This window comes from Hemiscyllium ocellatum, chromosome 10 (assembly GCF_020745735.1).
Source record: "Hemiscyllium ocellatum isolate sHemOce1 chromosome 10, sHemOce1.pat.X.cur, whole genome shotgun sequence".
NCBI lineage: Eukaryota > Metazoa > Chordata > Chondrichthyes > Orectolobiformes > Hemiscylliidae > Hemiscyllium > Hemiscyllium ocellatum.
The window spans coordinates 94454040-94478590 of NC_083410.1; the positions used below are offsets into that span (position 1 = coordinate 94454040).

Sequence of the window (24551 nt, forward strand, 5' to 3'; positions counted from 1 at the left end):
TCAGCATGCGCCTCCAGTCTTGAGGTGCATCCAGAGTGGTCTGCCGGCCTCGAGGTGAAGAGCAGTGCAGACAGGAGGCCAGGTGCCAGGGTGGACTGAGTTGGAAAGACTGTTGTTCTGAACGTTTTATTTCTTTATTTTTCCTATTTATTCCTACGATCTGCAATGTTGGACTTCTTATTACTTTCCTAAGAACATGTACTGAAGATGAAATAAACCCAAGAGAGAAGGGTTTTCTGGCAGCAACTCTCAGCTGCAATGAGAACATTAAAGTGTTTGAAAACATCATACCAGGAACCAAACACAACTTAGCAATTGTTCTTGCCAACTTGCAAGGATGTTCGATTCAGTTGGACTTAAAACTTCTCATCAAAGCTTTACACTAAGTAAACTTCCCCTGATGACTTCATTAAACTAATAGAAAACTAATAGAAACAACACAACAGTCATTGAGGCAAAAACAGAAATTGCTGGTGAAACTCAGCAGGTCTGCGCAGAAAACAAAGTTAATGTTTTGAGTCCAGTGGCCAAAATGTTAACTCTGCTTTCAGAGTGGTCACCAGACGAGAAACATTAACTCTGCTTTCTTCTTGCAGATGCTGCCAGACCTGCTGAATTTCACCAGCAATTTCTGTTTTTTGTTTCAGGTCTCCAGCATCCACAGTTCTTTGTTGTAGTTATCGAAGGTATTCAGACTAAAACCTAACCCATCAACATAGAGAGGCGAGTCACACAGGGTGATACTCTCTCACCCATCCATTCAGCTGGTGTTCTGCATGGAACAGGCCAGATCACAAGTTTCCATGCTGTTAGAAGATCAAAGAATTAACTGTTCTGCTTTGGCCTTTGCAGATGACATTGCTCTGCTAAGCAACTCACATTTGGGATGAAACCTGAAAATAGTCCAACGTTTTTGTAAACATCCAGACCTGCGTGTTAGCATCACAAGGACACTTTGTTTACAAAGGAAGGACCTTGATATACAATCATGAAGAAAACTGGACAATGAAAGGTTACCATGTCTCCAACATTCCCCTGGTCAAGACAGAACAATGCCCGGGATTCCACAGACCCATGGCCGGCGTGTCTGAGGATGCTCAGGAAGAGCAGTTTAAAGCATGAGTTTCCAACCTGAAAACAACAGCGCTTCAACCAATGCAGAAGTTGGAAATCTTAAAGACACATGTGATTCCCACACTGTCCAACCACTCGATCTTAATTAGGCTTCACAGAACACTTGTATAAATTGGACCATGTGCAGTGCCACAAAACAGATTCTACACCTTCCAGCACACAAAACAGACAGCCTCCTTTACTCTAAAAACAGAGATGGTTGACTCAGTGTGTTCAACTTGAAGTGCAGATTCCATTTGTGATAATTTGGAAGCACAAGGTATTTGAGACATCGAGGGACATCATGATCCAGTTTCATTCGATTTCTGCAGAAGGAACATCGACATCAGAAGAGCACTCTGGAAACTGAAGACTCTGGAGGAGATTACAATCTTCCTACAGGACAAGAAGTGTAATACTCCAGAGATGGAAGAATCTACACAATTGACTAACCCTGACCAGGCACCAACCAGCAAAATACCAGGTTGTGACTCATGGAGGGAATAGGAACTCTTCCAAGTAGCTCAATCTCAAAAATCAGACTGGGTATCAAGTACTACCAAAGTATCAAATTCGTGGATCAGCCCGCCTTCAGTATTCAATCATCATGACTTATCCAACACCCTACTCCAATGCTGTAACCTTCACGCAACCTTTACTCAAGGTTGACCCAAATGATCAAAATTTGTCGCAGATGCAAGGCTTCAAAAGACACCCTTGCACCCGATGGTGTCCATTCTCCAAAATGCCCTGGTATTTTGCTGGTTGGTGGCTGGTCAGGGTTAGTCAATTGTGTAGATTCTTCCATCTCTGGAGTATTACACTTCTTGTCCTGTAGGAAGATTGTAATCTCCTCCACAGTGTTCAGTTTCCAGAGTGCTCTTCTGATGTCAATGTTCCTTCTGCAGAAATCGAATGAAACTAAATCATGATGTCCCTCGATGTCTCAAATACCTTGTTCAGTCTGAGGACATTTGGTGTAAGCAGGCTTCATGAGGTAAGAAAATGGTGGTGGGAGAAAAATTCATAAACATTTAAAAAATAAAGTTAAAAATGAACGTTAAAATCATGTAAACTTTTAACTAAAGATAAAGTTGTAGTAATTGTGGTAGATAGCTAGCTAAACTTTTATAGTTCTAATAACCTGCAAATTTCAAACCAATATCCTCAGATAGTGATGACTAGCATGAGGGGACATAGCTTTAAATTGAGGGGTGATAAATATAGGACAGATGTCAGAGGTAGTTTCTTTACTCAGTAGTAGCGGCATGGAATGGCCTGCCTGCAACAATAGTAGACTCGCCAACTTTAAGGATGTTTACATAGTCATTGGATAGACATATGGATGGAAATGGAAATGTGTAGGTTAGATGGGCTTCAGATTGATTTCACAGGTCGGCGCAACATCGAGGGCCAAAGGGCCTGTACTGTGTTGTAATGTTCTATGTTCAAAATATTTCTGGTTTGAAGACTTTACAAGCTAAACCCTTTTGCTGAAGTGCATTTTTGCCTCCTTCAAGAAGAGAAACTAAACTTCCTCCTTAATTCAGCCCTGGTTTCTTCTGAATTTATTTTAAAACAAAAACTTGCTTAATTCTTCTGAACTACAAGAAAAACCTTTACATACAGTCATAGAAATGTAAAGCACGGAAACAGACCCTTCAGTCCAACTCCTCCATGCTGACCAGATATCCTAACCTAATCTAGTCCAATTTGCCAGCACTTGGCCCAGGTCCTTCTAAACCCTTCTTATTCATAAACCCATCCAGATGCCTTTTAATTGTTGTAGTTGTACCAGCCTCCACCACTTCCTCTGGCAGCTCAATCCATATGTGTACCATCCTCTGTGTGAAAAAGTTGCCCCTTAGGTCCCTTTTGAATCTTTCCCCTCTCACCCTAAACCTATGCTCTCTGGTTCTGGACTCCCTCATCCCAGGGAAAAGACTTTGGCTATTTACCCTATCCATGCCCCTCATGATTTTATAAACCTCTATAAGGTCACCCCTCAGCCCCCGACACTCCAGGCAAAACAGCCCCAGCCTGTTCAGCCTCTCCCTGTCATAAAACTACACTGAAAATGATTACATACATTATGCATCTTTCATTACACCAATCCTAAGTTTCCTTCAATGAAAGAGGAACATAATACACACACATTCACTTAATGTGTTTACAAAGAAAGTGAAAGGAGGGTCTCTGTTACAGGCATAATTGTTCACAATCTTTTTTTTTAGAAAGGAGTCTTTGAGTTGCGAAAATAAATAGACCTGAGACCAGATATTTGGCTGTTGCTTTGTTTCCTCCAAAGTAGCGAAACTTCAGTGTATTCATAATTTTCAGTCAATCGTTATTCCAAAATGCCTCTCATCAGCTAGTTTCTGTATTTTGGGGAAATCGAGAGAGAAAATAACTTCCCCACTCCTTGCTGACGTGAGCGCATGTTACTTTCTCTGTTTTTTGCTTAAAGGTTGCTGTTGATCTATAGTTTCTTTGTGGTTCTGGTCTCTGCCATTTTCCGTTTTAAGGTGGATAATTGTAGGCAAGTTTCATTCCTCAATATGTGCAGTTGTGAGTAAAACAATAGTTTTAAATTTCTTGATGCCTCACTGAGTTTCTGTGCCCCTTGATTCAAATGTTAACACTGAGGCAACACAACAATGACTGCAAGATAATTCTTCATTGAAACCTTCACAGCACACGAATGTTCCAACCTAGGAGAAAATTGGGTCTGCAGATGCTGGAGATCAGAGTCGAGAGTGTGGTGCTGGGAAAGCACAGCAGGTCAGGCAGCATCCGAGGAGCAGGGGAATCGACGTTTCGGGTGTAAGCCCTTCATCAGGAATGAGGTTTATGGGCTGGGGGCTGAGAGATAAAGGGGAGAGGGATAGGTTTGGGGGAAAGGTAGCTGAGAACGCGATAGGTGGATGAAGGTGATAGGTCCTAGGGGGAATGTGATGGACAGGTCAGGAGGGCGGTGCTGAGTTGGAGGCTTGAGACTGGGATAGTGTGGGGGGGAAGGGGAAATTAGGAAGCTGTTGAAATCTACATTTATCTCATGTGGTTGCAGGGTCCCAAGGTGGAATATGAGGCATTCTTCCTCCAGGCATCGTGTGGTAACGATTTGGCAGTGGAGGAGGCCCAGAACCTGCATGTTCTCAACAGAGTGGGAGGGGGAGTTGAAGTGTTCAGCCACAGCGGTGGGGTTGGTGGGTGCGGGTGTCCTAGAGAAATTCTCTGAAATGATTCACAAGAAGGAACCCTGTCTCCCTGATATAGAGGAGACCACATTGGGTGCAACGGATGAGGTAGATGACATTGGTAGAGGTACAGGTAAGTTTCTCATGGATGTGGAAGGACTCTTGGGGCCTTGGACAGAAGTGAGGGGAGTGCTGTGGGTACAGGTTTTGCAATTCCTGCGGTGGCAGGGAAAGGTGCCAGGAGTTGGGTGTGGGCTGGTAGGGGGCGTGGACCTGTCGAAGTCACGGAGGAAATGATCTCTCTGGAACGCTGATAGGGGTGGGGAGGGTGGTGGTGTCCTTTTGGAGGTGGCAGACGTTGGTGGGTAGAGTGTGAGAACCCGGGGAGTTCTGTCCATTTTGCATTGAGAGGGCTGGAATTCAAGGGCAGTGGAGCAGATGCGCTGGATGGCATCATCAACGACATGGGAAGGGAAGTTGCGATCTTAGGAGGAGGAGGCCATCTGGGACTTTGAGGTGGAATTGGTCATCTTGGGAACAGATGCAGTGGAGGCAGAGGAATTAGGAATAAGGGATGATGTTTTTACAGGAGATAGGGTGGGAAGAGGTGTAGTCTAGGTCGCTGTGGGAGTCGGTGGGCTTGTAGTAGATGTCTGTTGTTAGTCGGTCACCAGAGACGATGATGGAGAGGTCGAGGAAGGGGAGGGAGCTGTCTGAGAAGGTCCAGGTGAATTTGAGGTCGGGATGGAAGGTGATGGTGAAGTTGATGAACTATTCAGCCTCCTTGTGGGTGTATGAGTAGCGCCGACTCAGTCATCAATATAGTGGAGGAACAGGTGGGAATGGTGCCAGTGTAACTGCGGAAGATGGACTGCTCCATGTACCCAAAAAAGAAGGTGATAGGTCAGAGAGGGGAGTGATGGACAGGTCAGGAGGGTGGTGCCAAGTTGGAGACTTGGGACTGGGATAATATGGGGGAGGGGAAATGAGGAAGCTGTTGAAATCCATATTTATCCCACGTGGCTGCAAGGTCCCAAGGCAGAGTATGAGGCGTTCTTCCTCCAGGCGTTGGGTGTAACGGTTTGGCAGTAAAGGAGGCCCAGAACCTGTGTGTCCTTGACTGACATAGCTGGGTCCCATGCGGGTGCCCACGGCTACCCTTTTAGTTTGGAGGAAGTGGGAGGATTGGAAGAAGTTGTTGAGGGTGAGGACCGGTTCAGCCAGGGGATGAGGGTGTCGGTGAAGAGTACTGGTTAGGACGTGTGAGAGGAAGAAATGAAGGGCTTGGAGACCATCTTCCCTCCTGTGTTGCTGACTATGTCCTCCAGCGTATCTCCTCCACTTCATATAACACTGTCCTGAACCCCACCCCTCCCAAAGCTACAAGGACAGAACCTCCCTGTGCCCAAAATGTCGATTCTCCTGCTCCTCAGATGCTGCCTGACCTGCTGTACTCTCCCAGTAACACACGCTCGACTAATGTTCAAACCTGGACTGGTACAAAAAGGTTTGCAATCCGACTGGCATTCTCCAGTTGAGTTGAAGCAGGCTTTTTAACTCCTGTTCTTGTGTGTTCTTCAAAGGGAAGATCAAAAAATGCGCTTGCAATTTGGGACTTCGGCTATATGGGCAACTTGCTATTGAGCAGGAGTTCATCAGTCTCTCATTATCGTAGTCATAAGATCAAAGTCCAGTCTGTTTTGACTTGTATACCTCCCACTACTCTTGTTGTTTGATGTTCTGTGGGTGTGATACTTATTGGTCCCACGGAGAACTTTTGCCGGTCAACCACTGAATTTATATCTGCCGTCATTTTGTCTCTGTATCTGTCCTCTCTCTTACAAAAAAAAAGCCCAATTTGGAATTAAGGGCTAAAAAGCCATCCATATATTTTGGGGTTCTGACAGTATCGAAACAATATTGATACTGCTCTTGTTGCTCCTGTTCTTTATGAAGAGAAATCTCCACAACATGTTGCTTTTGAAAGCCATGTTCTGAATGAACATGGTACAGTATCTCTTGGATGATTGATGATCTAGAAATATTGAACTATTTCCTGGGATGTAAAGAAAACTTAGAGATTATATTCCAGGTGGCACGGTGGCTTAGTGGTTAACACTGCTGCCTCATGGCGCCAGGAAGCTGGTTTCGAGTCCAACCTTGGGTGATTGTCTGTATGGAGTTTGCACATTCTTCCCATGTCTGTGTGGATTTCCACTAGGTGCTCAGGTTTCCTTGCGCAATCCCAAGCTGTGCAGGTTAGGTGAATTGGCCATAATAAATTGCCCTGAAGTGTCCAGGGATGTGCAAGCTAGGTGGGTTAGCCATGGTAACTGCGGGATTATGGGTGTAGCGTCGGGGGCTGTGTCTGGGTGGGTTGCTCTTTAGATGGTCAGTGACTCAACGGGCCAAATGGCCTCTTTATGCACAATAGCAATTCCATAAATGTGTAGAAATATTTTTAGATATTTTGCAAATGGTGTATAATTTCCTGAGAACCTTTGAAGTTTTGACCTTACAATGAGATTGATTGTTGAAATAGAAATGAAACAAGTCAACACAGGAATCTGGATCAGTAATATGATTCTTCCATAAAGGTGAATGCATCATTCTGCAGATCATCAGATTGGCATGTCACTACCACACCCACTTCTCCAGCTTGACAGTAATCAGCAGATAGTGTTGAGATAGGACAGCTGCCCAAAGAACTCAATTGGCACTTTGGCAAATGAGATGCCATCAAACTCAAAGCTAGCTCCTTATTCATAATGGTTTATGATATTTAAAATACACTTTTGAAACAACTAAGTATTTTGTCATGATCCCTCTAAAGACTGAAATGGATGTGGTCTTGACTCTCCTACAACCATATCATTGCAGCTAATGTGCTTTATCCGGGTTTATATTCAGAGATTACCATATTCTTTCTCAGTCGTCTTATCAGATCCTCTCTTGTTGTCTTTCCTCCAAGTATGAGAACACTGTGTCTAATTGTCCTAATATTTGTGTTAGCTAGTCAAACTGTAGGAGGTTCATTTTGAGAACTATCTACTTCACTGTTATTGTCTCTGTCATCTCCAGTACACTTAATTCCTCCTCATCTACTTCCCTACCATAATAGCTTTTCACAATGTTTATGTGACATAATCTATTCTTCTTCCTGTGATCAGAGGTATTTGTCAGATAAGTCACTTTACAAATCCATTTAATTACTTGCTATGAACCACTGAATTTTGCTGTCAGAGAATCACCTTGCAAAGGTAACATGACTAAAACTTCATCTCCCACTTGAAACATACTAGTTGCTAAATGTTTATTTGCCAATTCTATCTTTTTCACATGTGAAACATTCAAATGCTCTTGTGCTCCCTTACTCGCTTCTGTGACATGTTCTAACAACATGAACACATCATCATTGAGGATCATCTTTTTGGTTCAGTGACATCTCTAATCAATTTTAACAGACCTCTAATCTCATGGCCATAAACCAATTCAACTTCAACACTGTACATTCATGTAGGAATCTGTACTAGAAAATATTAACGAATCTAAGTTTTGTCCCAGTCTTGAGTTGTAAAGATCTTGTGTTTTTGTGTTGTGACTTTTTTTTAAAAAGATAGAGTGGATTGAAATGTAAAAGAGCTGTTTTTGAGTGTTTGAAAGGGTGGCTATATGTCTTAAAGGCATACAGTGACATTTTTACAAGAATTATTTAAACAACTGTTTTAACATGCAGTAATTGAAGTTTTGACCAATTTGAAGCTATGGGGACGTACAATTGGTTGGCAGCAAGAAATTAATTTGTCTTTGGACTAGTTCACCAGTTTTTGTCTGTCAACAACTGTGATTAGTTCTCAGTTTAGACCTGAGTACAGATTCCAGAGAGACTGAAAATACAGTTCTTCCTTAGCTCATGAGCAGGCTCCTGTTCTCCGCAGTCAAACCTCACTGTTAACCTGAAGAAAACTAGTTTATCTTACCTGCAAGCTGTGACTTTTTAACTGCTGTGTCAGAGAATTTCTAAGAGTGAGCTTGCCATCTTGTGTGGCTCTTATTAACAAGTGAATACCTCCAGAAAAAGACAACCAAACAGATAAGAGACTAAAAAAAACTAAAGAAAGGGATTACAAAAATGCAAAAACAGCACAAATCTTGCTGAAGGGAAAAGACACAAAGACCAACAAGGGGCCTCAAAGCAGTTTGTAAGAGCTGGTGAGATGAGGATTTTGAAAGGAAACCTTCCAGGGACATTAAAATCAATGAGAAGAAATTTTGTAGTGGTGTAAAGGACAAGCAGGTGGTCAGGAACACTGTTGGCCCACTAAGGACTGAAAGTGGAGATGTTGTCAATGACTATGGGGAAATGGCAGATGTGTTGAATAGTTAATTTGCCTCAGTATTTACAGTAGAAAAGGAGTATAACTTGCTGTAAGTCCCAGGGAAATTAGTAGTGGACTGAATAAACTTAATGGAAATAAAATATTAGAAATCAAGAAATTCATGGAATTAAAGAATGACAAATCCCTGGAGCCTGATAGTTTCTATCTGAAGATGTTAAAGGAAGTTCCAACTATCGTGAGTTCTCTAGATATGATTTGTCCCTCTAGATTGGAAAAATTCACAATTTACTCCACTTTTTAAGAAAGTCAAAAGAATAAATCCAGGAAATGACAGACTAGTTTTCCTCACATTGGTAATGGTGAAGTTGTTGGAATTTATGATAAAGGATGGATCAAGGATAAAAGTTTTCGGTTAATCAAAAAGAGCCAACATGGATTCATGACAGATAAGTCATGCCTGACAAGCCTGTCTGAATTTTGGAAAAAGGTGACTAAGGTAGTGGTGGAGAAATGTCTTTGATGATGTTTGTGAACTTCCGGAAAGCACTTGACAGAAGTTCCACATAAGAGGCTGTTAACTAAGGTAGAAGCTCATGGAACTGAGGGCAAATTACTGACATGGCTGGAAAGTTGGTTGAATGACAGACAACATAAAGTAGGGATCATAAGTATGTACTCAAATTAGCAGGATTTAACCAGATCTCTGTTAGGGCCTCAATTATTGACATTATTAATTACTTGGGTAATAGCGTAGAAAGTCATATATCCAAATTTGCTAATGACGCAAAGTTAAATGTCATTGTAGACGGTATAGATGACAGTATAAAATTACAAAATAATATTAATGGACTAAATGGGTAAAACTGTGGAAGGTGAAGCTCAATGTAAACCGGTGTGAGGTTATCCATTTTGTATCAAGAAAGGATAGAGTAAGGTTCCTTCTAGATGGTATGAACGCATATATAGTGGATGTCCAAAGAGACTTTGGGAATGGGTTCAGATGCATAATCTTTAAAATACCACGATCAGGTCCAGAAAATAATCAAGAAAACTAATGGAATGCTGGCCTTTATAGGTAAAGGATTGGAGTACAAGGATATAGATGTTATGCTGCAGTAATATAAATCTCTGTTTCGACCCCACTTGTAGTACTGTGAGCAGGTCTGGGTTCCACACCTTAGGAAGGGAGGGCCTGGGAGGCAGTACAGTGTAGGTATATGAGAATGACACCTGGGCTTAAGTTATGAAGAGAGATTTTACAAATTAAGCTTCTTTTCTCTCTCATTTAGAAGGTTAAGGCTTGATCTAAAAGAATAGATTTTCAAGATATTATCACAAGAAGGCAAGATAAAGATAAGTATTTCCGTTGATGGGGACTCTAGAACGAGGGGCATTGGTCTGGTCCTAATTCTCAGACATTCAGGAGAGATGTTAGGAAATGCTTCTGCACACAAAGGGTAGGAGATATTTGGAACTTTTCCTCAAACCGCAGTAGGTGCAGAATTAGTTGATGATTTTAAATCTGAGGTAAATAAATTTTTGTTCAGCAAAAGTATTAAAGCTTATTGGACAAAGGCAGTTATATGGAGTAAGGCCACACATCAGCCATGATTTCAATGAATGATGACGGTACAACTTTCACTCCTGCTAAATCATTCTCCCAGAGTAAATCAACTCTGTCTACAGGTAATTTCTTATCTGCTCTGATCACCACTGGTCCAGGCGACAAATCACACTTCACTTCAGTTGGTGCAATGAAACCAGGATATAGTCTTCACCTATTTTATTTACTTTGGCTTTCATTGAACTCTCTGGAAAGAAAACAAAATCCTCCTCCAGCAAGAAACTTTGAGTAGTGTTTGTGTTCCCTACTATAATTATGGACTTAGTTATGTCCTTTGAAAAAAGCAGAGTTTTCTTTCCTTTAGGCAAAAAAAACCCTTCATGTCTCTCATCTAGCTTACATACTTTTGCACTCACAACATTGTTTACGTCTGCTCTTAGTTGAACTTGAAGCTACAATCTGATCCATAGCCTTTTCCTTTTCAGTTTCCTATTTGAAATCATTCTTACAAGCTCCAACAAGTATCATAGGTTTCCCTCATAACTTTCAGCATTCTAAATGAACATATCCCATCTTGTTAGTGTAAAAACCCATAGCTTTCAAGTTTCACATTTCCACCCTAGGAGCTTTCCCTTCTGATCTGAGGAGGCGGCTGAGGGGCATTCCCGCTGTCCACTCTTTACTCTGGCAACTCGTCTTTCCTTCACACTCCAATTTTCCATCCCTTTCAAATCTATGAGGCGAATGAAAAAAATATTTTGTTTTATGTATTAGCTCATCATCAGTAGCCATTATTGCAGCTTGTCGAGCTATTGCAATTTTTGGTCTTCAGCATAGCTTCTTATTACAAAAGGTATTCTTCAAAGAAAATAATCTCTTGGAAAGCTTCATACTTCTACTGTTCATATCCACTTATCAGAATTACTTTGCTTAACCCTATGGAATTCAGGATAGATTTGCCCTGATTTATTTACTTAAATTTGGGAACTTGTACCTGTATGCCTCAGGCACTAACTCAAATGTACCCAACCTTTTTTATAACATAATCCCAAAAGATCACCTGTGACAGTGAAGTATAAATTTTCTGTACTTTACCTATCAACTTGCCGCACTTAAGCAATTTCCAATGTTCTTTTGCCCAATTCACTTTTCTCAATATTTTCTCAAATGACATGAAGAATAACTCCAGAGTCTTTTCCTCAAATTTTGGTAAGGCTTGTGCAAACTTAAACATTTACATATTGGACTTCAAATTACAACTCAGATTCTCCCAATCAAGGCCTGAAATACCTCCTGTATTGCCCACTTAATTTTAAACCTATGTTCATGTTCTGTTGCTTTCTTTTTTTCGTAATATTAATTTGAGTTTTTTTCTTTTATATTTTGTCTTTTCGTTTCCATTTCTTATGTTCTTAATTCCATTTCCTTTTCTTTTTTTTCTCTGCCATTTCTCGTTCTTTCTTTTTCTTCTCACGTTCAAGCTGCTTTAATTATCGTTGAATATCTACTGATTCTAATGTTTCACAACCTAAAATATCTGGTCTCTCTTGAACTTCCTTTAAACCCAAGTTCCGGGCTGGTGCCTCAATTATCTCTGCCTTCATAATTCTGTCAGGCAATGCTACCTCCAGTTTACCTGGCAGATCAATCAAGTTGGTCTTTGAACATTCACTTAAGACTTGTCAAGGACAACTTTGGCACCAACAGGAAATGATTTGCATTTCCAGTGCCATGTTTTAAATGTAATACAAAACCCTTTTTTCCTTCACCCAGGCCATTTGCTAATACCACACACACATCCTCATTGGCTATGTTACAAAATCAATCTTAGAAGAGTCCCCAAACTTGGTTGCACCTCACTGGGGTAGGATGATTAGATTAGATTAGATTAGATTACTTACAGTGTGGAAACAGGCCCTTCGGCCCAACAAGTCCACACCGACCCGCCGAAGCGCAACCCACCCATACCCCTACATATACCCCTTACCTAACACTACGGGCAATTTAGTATGGCCAATTCACCTGACCCGCACATCTTTGGACTGTGGGAGGAAACCGGAGCATCCGGAGGACACGGGGAGAATGTGCAAACTCCACACAGACAGTCACCCGAGGTGGGAATTGAACCCAGGTCCCTGGCGCTGTGAGGCAGCAGTGCTAACCACTGTGCCACCGTGCCGCCCGCGCTGGATATCAAATCTCACTTTTCAGAGAATTGTCATAAAAATTAAAAATGTTATAAAAACATGCAAGAATTCTCCAATTTATCTGTCTTTTATGCCCATGTTGACTGGAAGCATCAAAATAGATTCTAGGTAGAGATAAACACTTGTGAACCATCATCATACAACTCTACTAATTAAGACTTGAACTCCCTGAACAGCTTCCCCTACATGCACATACAATTATGGGTGGAGGGTAAGACTGGGAAAGCAACTCAATGATTCCTGCCCACAAGGCTCACTGAGATGATTCTTTTGGCTTGTCAGGACCTACTGTTCCTTGATTCTCCTTCTCTGTTTCTTTTTCCTTGTTTGTGGAAGGTATAGGGTGGCTGGTTCACACTTGTAAAGACTTTGGCTTGCTGTCTAAGAGCCAACAACTGCTGAGGGAAAAAATGAACTGACTTTCTCCAGGCTTAGTGTGTTTTTTTTTACTGCAGAGAAAAGAGACAGCTCCTGCTCTTGCAGAGATCTGATGGCTTCTAAGCAAACATTCACACCCATGTGAGCAGCATGATGGCTCACTGTTTGCCACTGCTGGCTCACATCAATCCTAGCCTTGAGTAACTGTTTGGAGTTTACACTTTCTCCCTGTGTCTTCATGAATTTATGCCTGGTGCTTTGGTTTCTTTCTACAGTCCAGAAATATGCAGGTTAAGGAGGATTAGCCATGCTAAATTGCCTCATACTGTCCAGGTAACTACAAGTTAGGTGGGCTAGCCATGATAATTATGGGGGTAGGGTAGGGGGTTGAATGTGGGTGGGATTCTCTCCAGAGCATTGTGCGGACTTAACAGGCCAAATGGCCTCTTTCCGCAGGTATTCTGTGATTCTAGATGCTGTTAAGCTTCCGGGAACCAATCACATAGGTGTTGACCAATAGAAGTCCTTTATCATTTACAGCCGGCCACCACTTCAGAGACCAATCAACTTCTTGTTGCCAGCTGAACCTCCATTCGTACACACTTGCTAGCTCCAGCATGGCTACAAATTAGACAGTTCACCCAACCTCAACCAGCCCCACTGGCTGAACAAAGCAGTCTAAACAGCACTTACAGTGGGTCTCTGGCAACTTGTTTTTTTTTAAAATACAGTCATCCTTTCCACAGCCTTGACTTTTAAAACAGCCTTTTTCCCATTTCAGTCCACAGTCAAAGTACAGAAAAATAAAAGGTATAGTCCTCACATGGTTAGTCAAAAAAAATTGCCACTTTTTTAAGCAAGTCAATTTATAGCTTTACGATCCTTTCCAAGAGCAACATCTTCATTTTCTGAAGTTTCTGTTTCTTTCCAATACTTTAATATATGCTTGCAGTTCCAAAATAGCAGCATTTGCCAGACCCCAATTATCTCGGTTTACTACATTGCCTTTCTTTATTTGTTCATTCGCCTGGAATTCTGCTGCTGTATTCTATTCTTATTCCCATGACATAAAATCTGCAGGCAAACTCAAAGCTGACAGTAGGTTTGTTTGCATTTGACATCTATCTGATTTCGTCTCTCTCGAATATTACTGCATCTTTCATGTTAAAATTTTGGACCTTTAACTCTCTGGACACATCTTTTGTTAAGAAAATAAATCTTCCTACAACAAAATTATATTTGGTTCCTGTTTCTTTCAGTACATTATCTATTCCAGTAGATTTGCCCCCATCTCAGAAGATGGCAACCGCTTATTCCCCATAGGAAATGGGGAAATCATAGGAAATCAACATTGTTAATTGATTGTGCCAACACTACTCCTCTAAGAACATATCCATTGACTCAAGAAGCACAGCTTAAGTTTGCTCCACCCAATGGAACAGCTAAACAATTCTTATCAGTTCCCTGCATCAATGGTATTTTATTTATCAAATTCTCTGGAGAGAAGTGAATGTTTTTTGCTGACATCAAACCCAACCTATCTCCCTAAAACAGGTCATCTTTTACTGTCCTTTATCAAATAAATGGAGTTACTTCACCCTCAAAGATAAAACCCTCATAATGTTTTACACTCTGATTTGCACCAATTGAAAATCCATTACACGGTGTAGGTTTGTCACCCGTTTCGCGTACTGGTACAGTATTTCCTGGAAAAACACTAAACACACTTACTAAAGATTACACTTACCTCGCTCTCTGGTTTTAACTTGCAGCCAGCATTCTGCTATTACATGTCCTGCTTTATGGTAATAAAACAACTTGACTTCCTCAAATCATTCCTATGTTCCCTACTAGCTGGAGGAGCATCAATTGTTTTTTTTTATTTCTATCATCCTGCCTCTATAGTTAATTATTTGTTATCATTTCACTTGTCTCCCTGGTGCCTTTGTGGATTTGTGAGCAATGGTTCACTACCACTTGAATGTTCCAGGTTAAGTTGTAACTATTAGCTAAACCAACTACTTCCTCAATATTAGAATCTTTATAATATTGGTGGTGGGTTTTGGTTCCTAAAGGAATGCTTGTTTCAGATACCCTTGTTGACAACACCTCTTGAAGGTTTTCAGAATTCCAGTTCATCTTTATGGACCATCAATCAGAGACCAAAACTTCAAGGTAGAGGTGGTCATTGCAACAGCAAAGATTGGAGTTGTACATCACAAGCATGCAGAAATCTCATGCAACTGACTCCCTGGGAATTGCTGGGAAGTTAGAATTTCCTCAGAGCAAATAACTGTCAGCTGGGACCAGCATCCCACCACCCACCTTGTATTGATCAATCAGGAAGCGTTGCCATATACTGTCAAGGGGATTAGCCACCATCAGTAAGGTGCTTGGTCCTTTCAGAGTTCAAGGATTGGTGTCCCTGCAGTCTGCAATTGGAACAGGTCTTTGCATTCTGAAGCTGGACAGCTCTCTCAATGCTTCATGAGACAGGGGTTTTGGTGGACAGGGTAGAGAAGTAGAGGGCAGTTCTTTTTCCATTGGACTGCCACAGGAAGCCAGTCTGGATCCAAATTGTGGGCCAGGTTGGTGCTGCATCCCAGGTGGTCAGTCCTCTGGTCACATGCAGTGAAAACATCAGTCTGGGGATTGTGGGTCAGTTTTTCATCCAGTGAGACAAAAGGAGGGATTGAGAATGATGGATGTGGATGCAAGAGCAGTTAGTGGTGATGCACAAACAGGAGAAGCAGTGAGGTGGCCCAGCGAGTGAGTGGGAAGCATGTTTGAGAGGATGAACTACGTGAGAGCCATTGACACACCATACTGAAAGCAATAATGAGAGTGGTATTCCATGAACCTTAGTCAGGGGCATGTGCAGTGACAGGGCTACAGTGACTGAGGTAAGTGAGTGTGAAGGAGCAGAGCGAAGACCCGTTTAGAGCACAAAAGATCATTGACCTTCCTGCACTGTTTGTCATCCCTCTTCATCTGGGATGCAGCAACAACCAAGCCCACAATTTGGGTTCAGATTGGCCTCCCAAGGCAGTCTAGTGCAAAAAGGACTGCCCTCCTCTTCTCCACTCTGTTCACCAAAACTCCTGTCTCATGAAGCAGTGAAGAGCTGTCCAGCTGCAGAGTGCAATGGTCTGTTACTGGCTTGCAGCATCTGAAGTGGTGTGCGGCTTAGCTTTAAATGTGACACCCAGTGGCCCAAATACCACAGGTCCCGGCACTGGTGAGTACCGCCATTTCTCTGACCAGGTGGTTCCCTGACAAAGATGTCCTAGAGTTTGGCAACAGAATTAACAAGGAAAGATTGCGTGAGAAAGGTCACTCCAAGCCATGCAGTCCAGGTATTGTGAATTTCACTTGGCAAAATATTTTAACTGAAAATTGGAAAATTCCATCCAATGCAGTCAAGTCTTTTGGTGCATGACTTGAGCAACTTTCTGACTGAGATAGGAGTGTCACCAGTGAATAACAGCTTAATTGATTTACAGCAGCTGATGAAATTATATAACACACTGAATACACAAAATATTTTGAAAGAGCATTGGGACTAGGTGGAAGGTTGAGAACTGTTTTCTTTTAATCCTCTGTTTTGCTGCTGTGATGTCTTGTGTCCCATTATCCCAGAACCTAGGTATTAATGTTGTTGATCTGTGTTACACAGCTGCAAATGTGTTGCTGGTCAAAGCACAGCAGGCCAGGCAGCATCTCAGGAATAGAGAATTCGACGTTTCGAGCATAAGCCCTTCATCAGGAATGAAGGGCTTATGCTCAAAATGTCGAATTCTCTATTCCTGAGATGCTGCCTGGCCTGCTGTGCTTTGACCAGCAACACATTTGCAGCTGTGATCTCCAGCATCTGCAGACCTCATTTTTTACTCGAAGATCTGTGTTACACAGACAGCAAAGTGTAGCAGACAGATTGGGTGCACAAACATTTTCGTACGACATTTAAAAAAAAACATTTTACTAGTAGACATTTCTTACAAGGAAAGCTTCTTCACAGACTACTTAGAATATGGATCTTGCTACCACAAGGAATGATTAAGGCCCTTTGTAATTCAGGGAACCCAAGGACAAAGGAGGAAAGAATAGAAGGAAGGGCTATTAATTAGGGTCTCTGCAGCATCCTCAATTTTAGTCACCTTAATTGCAGCTGTGCCTTTAGCTTCCAAGTCCCTAGTCTCTGAAATTCTTTCCCTTCTCTCTATCTCACTTTCCTCCTGTAAGAATCTTCTGAAGTCACAGTATTGACCAAGGTTTCTAAAGAGCTTCCCACTATCGCCTTATGTGGTGCAGAATCCAATTTTATCTGATAATTTGAAGCAACTTGGAATGACACTATTTGAATGTGGCTGGTTATTATTGTTGGTGGGAGGAAGATCACTTGGACTGAATGTCCTATTTCTTTGCTGTAAATTCTATGTAAGTGTATATAGGAGAGACAGAGAACTACAAGAACCGTTTTGGAATGAAGACTGTACGACACCTTAGTTGTATTTAGCATTATTCTGTTGTCTTGCACCTTTAAAGTCAAGTTGTGCAATTGTTACAACTCCCTAACTTTAATTGTTCAGAGAGTGAGTGCTTGCTGGATTTGCAGCTTTGTACCTGTTTGCACAGAATGTTTATTGTGCAGTAGGTGTGGAGTCTTACCACGCCTCAGGGTTGGGAGGTGAACTTGTTGTTGTCAGGGTGCCAATTTTCAACCATAAGTTGCTGATGGCAACAGCTAATTCTGGTGGTGAGAGGAGCTAGGGTGGAAATGACATCGTCGCCAGGAAAGGAAGGGTGTTCTGGAAAGGGAAGGGCAAGCTATCCAAACGTGTGCAGAGAGAGGCATTGGTTTCCGGTAGGAAAGACTACAGATTGAGAAAATGAGGAGAGCTGCTATTATCCTGAATTGTTAATCACCTGGACTTGTTTCGACTGTTGGGAATTAAAACCTCTTCGGTACTAAGTATTGTTTCAATGGGATAGATTTCTAACTAAGGCTTGAGGGACTGCAGGTGCACAGACTACATGCTGACAATCAAGGAAGAGTAACTCTATAAGAGCTGGAGTTTTGACATTCTTGATATCACATGGTAAGTTTAATCCAAGTGATAAGCCAACAAATGTGACTGACTGCATTTCTCCCACTACTTAGGTTCTAAAACCCCAGGGGTATACTTTTTATATTGTTCATGTTTTGGTCATATATTATGTTTAACAACCTGATTTACAGTTTTTAATGAGTTACTAATTTCAGGTGTATTTTCAGCAATTACAACTATTTATATTCAAATTGTGGCCTTCAGTGTGTTAATATATTCCAGGACACTTCACAATATAAAATGTGATTCTGAGCCACATGAAGAGATGTGAGGTCAGATGACCAAAACTGGCAATTCAGAAATGAAGTGGTTCTGCCTGTTTATTCAGGTGGAGATTGAAACAATGAGGCTGGGGTTTGATGATATGCCATTCTGTGGGTGGATATTTTTTAAACATTGGTTTTTGATACTTCAAATATATTAAGAAAAACAAAAAAAAATGTTATTTCATATTATAGAAATGTGCCAATTCCTGCCTGATGTTTGGTATTTGTTCCTTTAAATTCAGTCACAGTACAAAAGGACTTGACTACAGTTTTACATTTTTACACTGAATGTATTGTAATATAATTAATTTATTAATATTTAATACATTAATGTTCAGTCAAAACAACAGTGTAATTGTTTCACAAATATCCAAAGTCCAAAATGTAGGATATTTTCTGAATCTCAAGTTTCAGTTTGCAAATCTTAAGGTAGAAACTTTATTATCCCCGATCTAGCTTCTCTGCTTCTGTATTCCACCTGTTGGTCTATAACCTGGTGTTGTATGATTTTTAACTTTGTACACCGCAGTCCAACACCGGCATCTCCAGATCGTCCATATTTTAATATCAACAACCCTTTCGTTTGCCCATCTCTATTTTATCTCTGTCTGGGCTCGCTCTCTCTCCACTTTTCCTCCCAGTTATCGGTATCAATTTCGCCTTTTCATAGCTGCAGTCAGTTCTGAAATAGGGATCAGTGGACTTGACACGTTAACGCTGCTTTCTCGTTAAAGATGCTGCCAGACCGGCTGAGTTTCTCCGGAAACGTCTATTTATTGTTTGTTTCAGATCTTCGATTCTTGTGGTTCTTTGTTTTATAATAACGAAGCATCTGGTCATGGCGGGGGGGGGGGGGGGGGGAGGGGGAAGGCAGAATATCTGTTTCCCTGAATGACGTTGAGACAACGGTGAGAAACTGGGAGGAAAGCAAAAACACTTTATAAGAAGCTGCCTACAAAAGCTCCGGTTGTTAAATCCGTTTTCACTGTATACTCGGGAAACCACAACTTCGTCGTTTTAAAGGAACTCACTTTATCAGCACTATCATTCCAAGACTAATCTGCTGATTTGACTTCGATCCTGACCCTCTGCTGTGCTGACAGAGGAGAATCAATGAAAACTGCTGGTCACATTATCCATTCCTCCAGTTTCTCTTTCTCTCATCGTTCTGTAATGCAAGAATTTTTTTCTTGGTGGGGGGGGAGGTGGTGTGGGAGAGAGTGGTAAAGATTTTAGCGAAGGGAGTGAGTTTCCCAGCGGCCAAAGTTCACAGCCTCGACTGTGCAGTCTGGCTCAGAGTTGCAACTTTCCCCTTTGTTCGGCTGTTGATTTAAATGTGTCCGTGTGAATACTTGAGTCAAGCAGATGCAGCACTTTGTGCACACACTGCGATTGTTCTCCGGGAGCATCTGACATCAGAGCAGCTTTTGTAGCGAAGTGTTGATACCGAGGGGCGGGTGGGAAATGTGGGAGAGAGTCATGTGAAGGAGGAAGAGCTCACTTTAGCAGGAGGGGAGGGGAGAGGCGGCTATCTCAAGATCTGCACCGCTCTCGGGAGTCGGGAAGCCTTTCATTTCCCCGTCTCTCGAGGAGGACCCGTTCTGCTGCAGCGAATTCGTTCATCTCGCAGGACCGCCGGCCGTTCCAACCCTCCCCTTTCACGCCCCTTCCTCGCCTTGGCCAAGAGCAGAAAAGTTTTGTTTTCGCTTGGAGTTGGACTCTCCCAGGCATCTGGCTGAGGGAACTTTGTGGAGTTGTTGTTGGAAGTGGGGGGTGGTGGAGGAATCCTGCAGGAGAAGTGACAGGCGGCGAGCTGTCCTTCATTCTCTCTCTCTCTCTCTCTCTCTCTGTCTGTGTCTCCCCCCCAACCCCTCCCTGGCTCGGCAGGGAGGCAGAGAGTTGGAAGAGGAGGTGAGTTGGGGGGAGGGAAAGACCGAGGCCGGGCTATGAGGAGTGGATTGCCCACTGAGCTCCTGAGGGGGTTGGGAAGATCCCTTGCTGAGCGGGGCCAGTCGACTCTCTCCCCTCCTTCCCATTTCCCTTGCTGAGAGGGCCATTTGTCGCCTGATTGGGAGCCTCGGACCTTCACCAGTGACTCGTGTGATCCGGCTCAAGAGGGGCAAAAGCTCGATCGGAGGACCTTTTGAGGGAACAGTGCGATGGATGAAGACCCCGATATTCCCCATGAGTGTCCGCCCCTCTCGGCCGACCTGCCCGAAGCGTTCTGCACCCTCTGGAAGGATATGATGGGGATGTTGGTGAGTTGGGGGAGGGGGAGTGTGGGTGGTGTCATTCAGGAAGGTTCAGTTCGGCGGTTTCCTTCTGGGGAATAAGCAAACCAAAGGAAAATCGGTCAGGAAGAGCAGATGTTGTTGAGGGGAGCCTCCGACCAGTTACTTCAAAGCATTTTCCAACTCGGTTTTCCCTCGGATTTAATTGCTTCACTGTATTGTTTGATCTGGTCCATCTCCTGTGTGAGCGAAAGCCCACTCAAGTTGCATGTTCAGGTATTAGACACGGTTACTCACGAGGGGTTTGCGGCAGAGGTTTTGCCACCTTTCTGGACAATCGTGGCTGTCAGTCGGTTTATCCCAAAGTTCTGGTGCACTTTTATATTTTGGTCAGTGAAATGATATTCCGGTATTTTCTCACCTGTCAGCTCGGGAGCCTGAAACACCTGGGTCAGTTCGAGTGTTCACAGGCATCTGACCAACAGTCCAGCGGTGAATTCGTGCATGTTCAAATATCTGGCACGTTGTTAGCAATAATTCAATCAAGTGTATTCAAATATTGACGCACAGTTACTAGTTGTCATTTTGGGGAATAAGCTTGGTGTACCCTTGGTAGTGGCCAATTTAAGACTGTGTTCAGGTATCTGATATACCTGTTACCATTAAGTTAGAGAATCTCATATGTGACTTTACTCAAACTATTCATTCGTAAAAGCATTGTTTTAAGTATGTGACATGTTGTTAGTGTTGACTAGAATGTGTGTTCAGGTATCTGATTTACCATTCGTAGTGGCCAGTTTGAACATGTCATCTATCTGATGTTAGTTGGTACTGGGTCAATTTGAGACTGTACAGGTATCTATTGTAATTAATGGTCAATTTAAGAGTGCAGCTAACTGACACACTTAATAGTTGTTAGTTGAGAGCCATCTGATATACCAGTACTAGTCTGGTCAGTTGGGGGGATGTTCTGATTTTTGACACACTTTTAATAATGGTCATTCAGTACACCTGTTATCTGTAATGCAGTGGTAACAATGGTCAATTAGTTCATGTCCTTCGATTGTGGTAATCGAGAATCATTTTGAGAAAGTTCAAATATTTGACATGCTTTAACAATGGTTAATTTGACATTTTTCAGTCATTTGCTGTATTGTTACTAAAGGTTGGTATCTCATTTATTGTTACTTATGGTCATCTTGGAGGGTGTGAGCTCTCTGATGAGATATTACACAAGGTCAGTTTCAGTGTGTCCACTTAGGTGATGCAATTTTACTTGTGGCTGATCCAAGCATGTTCATCTCTAATGGAATTTTATTACATTTTAATCATGTTTGGGTATCTCCTAAGTTTTCAGCTGCCTTGATGTGGAGGTGCCGATGTTGGACTAAGATGGTCAAAGTCAGAAATCACATTACACCAGATTATAGTCCAGCAGGTTTATTTGAAATCACAAGCCTATGGACCATAGCTCCTTTGTCAGGTGAAGTAAGAGAAAAGCGGACAGAGAAATCAAAAGATCGTACAAATGGTGAGAGTGGATTGTTGAATAATAAGTCACTTCAGATGATCAAGGGTATTAGATGGTGTGAATAAAGTGTCAACAGCTGAATAATAACTATAGGGATGACCTGTAATCCAGTTAAATGAGGCCAAGAGATAATTACAAAAAAAATTAAAAATATGGTGCTGAAGACAAACCAAATTGCTGGAATGACATGGAACAAAAACAGAAGCTGCTGGAAAAGCCAAGCAGCTCTAGCAGCATCTGTGAAGAAAAGCCAGAGGAAAGGTGGCTGCACCCGAAATGTTAACTCTGATTTTTTTCTTCACAGACCTGCTGAGCCCTCTCTCAGCAACCCCTCCCTTGCTTCTGATTTACAGCATCTGCTGTTCTTTTGCTTTTTATTTGACTGTAATAACATGACATTGTTAAATAATATTAAACGGTTTGTCTCAAGCACCATCTTATTTTCAATTTTTTTGTAATTCTAACTCAGCCTCATTTAATTGTATTATAGGTCATCCCTTCAGTTATTATTTAGCTATTAACACTTTGCTCACATTGTCTAAAACCTTTGGTCACCTGCAGTCTTATTGTTCTGTGTGCTTCTCTCTCACATCACATAATGAAGGGTCTATGCTCCAAAAGCTTGTGATTTAAAATAAACCTGTTGGACTACAATCTGCTGTCGTGTGATTTCTGACTTCAGATGCATTGTTAATAACAGTTGTATTATCTAGCTAGTGATGGTCAGCTCATGTGTCAGGTATCTGACTCACTTCATTATTGAGCAGTTGAGCATGTTCAGCTATCTGATGCTCTTTTGTTCTGCTTCGGACTGTCCAGATATCTAACATGCTTTTACTAATGTATAGTTTGAGCAAGTTCACATATCTGAGACAGTCTTACTTAATGGTAAACTTAAAATGTTCAGGTATTTGACACACTTACCACCATCTTTTTGAGCTCGGGTCTTCTCTTACACTGGTAGCAACTATCTGTTTGTGTTCAGTTTTCACAGTGTTGTTCATGGTCATTTTGAATGTTGAAGAAATTTGATCTATTGTAACTAATAGTCAGTTTGAGAATATCTAGGGTCAGTTGAAGGTTTAAAGTTCTGTTGCAAATGCAATTCAAGAGCATTTAGGTATGTGATGAACTTTTTCAATAGTCAGCTTAAAGTTCAGGTACTTTGCACACACAAAGTTATTTTGAGCATATTCAGGTATCTGATGCACTTGCACACCAGTCTATCTGATTCTTTCAAATACCTGAACACATAGTTAGTAATGATCAGTCCCCATGTGGTTAGTTTTTTTGGCACATTGCTGCAAATCGTCAGTTTCAGTACGTTCAGGTAAATGATACTCATTATTGCTAAGTTAGTAATACTTCAAGCATGTCCTAGTATCCATCTGTTACTCATGTTAGGTCCAGAGTGTGTCAAGTTATTTAATACACTGGTACCAATGATCATTGAGTAGTATCTGATGCGCTGACAGTCCATGCATGTTTACCTACCTGATGTTCAATTATGAATAGTCTGAGTGTATTCACTTGTCTGATGAACTGTTAACAATGGTCAATTGCATATTCACATATCTGACACATTAATACTAATGGTCAATTAGAGCGGGCAGTTTTCTGGCATGTTGTTACCAATGAGTTATCTGGGTATGTTCAGGTATTTGATGTGTTGTCACGGAACAGCCAGTTGATATCTGTTCAGTATTCAGTTGCAGTGTCACTCCTGTTCAGTAGGCTATACATATTAATGTATTTCAAGTCTTGTCCAAGTAATTGGCACACTCTTGCCAGAAGATAAATCAAGCATGCACAGTTATCTAACACACCGTTTTTAGGTTTTTCAGGTGTCTCGGGTATGCTTATTAATGGTAAATACCAGTATATATTCCACTTTCTGAAGCAGGATTGCTAACAGCCAGTTTGAGTATGTTCTGATATCGGATACACTATTTATAATCACTTCTGCACACTATTTATAATCACTTCTGCTATATTCAGATTGTTGATGGTCTGTGACTTATTTTGAATGTATTTTGGTGAAACTCCATTTTATACACAAACTTGAATTGAGTATCACTTTGTGAAGTGCAACTCTTTTGCATTGACAGCCATGGTCTCTTCTGCATTTATGTGGAGAGATCAAATTCTGTTTAGTCAGATCTCTGAGGTCTTTGACTTCAGGAAAATAAATCCAGTTACAGTTGGCCACCAGTTACTTGTTTGATAATTCGCTGGTTTTTATCTTAGAAATTAAGTTTACATTGTGCTCAAGTGTTCTGAGCCCCACAAGACGTGGTTCACAATGTATGAACATAAACTTCCAGCAGAGCTTTATAAAACCTGATTATTTTACATATCATTTCTATTCCTCACACATTCCTAAGAAGTTCTATGATGCAGTATCAATATCACAGCAAATTAGTATCACAAGTACAGGCTATGGGCTTCCCTTCTGTGTGGAAAGACCCAGTCTTTTGGATGTCCCTCAATATTAAAGGTCTAAGACATGGGCTTCCTGAAAATGTAGAAGAACTCTGTATATAGATTGTCTTGGTAAATTGTTGCATTTGTAATTCTTTGTTGTTTAGGATATGAGGCATAAAAAAAAGCCAAGAG

At 41.6% G+C, this 24551-nt stretch overlaps 1 protein-coding gene across 5 annotated transcripts in view; it reads left to right on the forward strand.

Annotated features, from left to right (window-relative positions):
- Positions 1–24551, forward strand: part of sash1a (SAM and SH3 domain containing 1a) — a 133371-nt gene that overhangs the window by 39878 nt on the left and 68942 nt on the right. For 2 of the 5 annotated variants that reach the window (XM_060831746.1, XM_060831748.1), the window contains exon 1: positions 19693–20431. The exons of 2 other annotated variants lie outside the window; for them this stretch is intronic. In XM_060831746.1, the coding sequence (XP_060687729.1) occupies positions 20333–20431 (99 nt within the window). In that variant the 5' untranslated portion in view covers positions 19693–20332. Of the gene's footprint in view, positions 1–17690; positions 17899–19692; positions 20432–24551 lie in introns of those variants that run through there. One more of the 5 variants, XM_060831747.1, reaches the window with a different exon arrangement.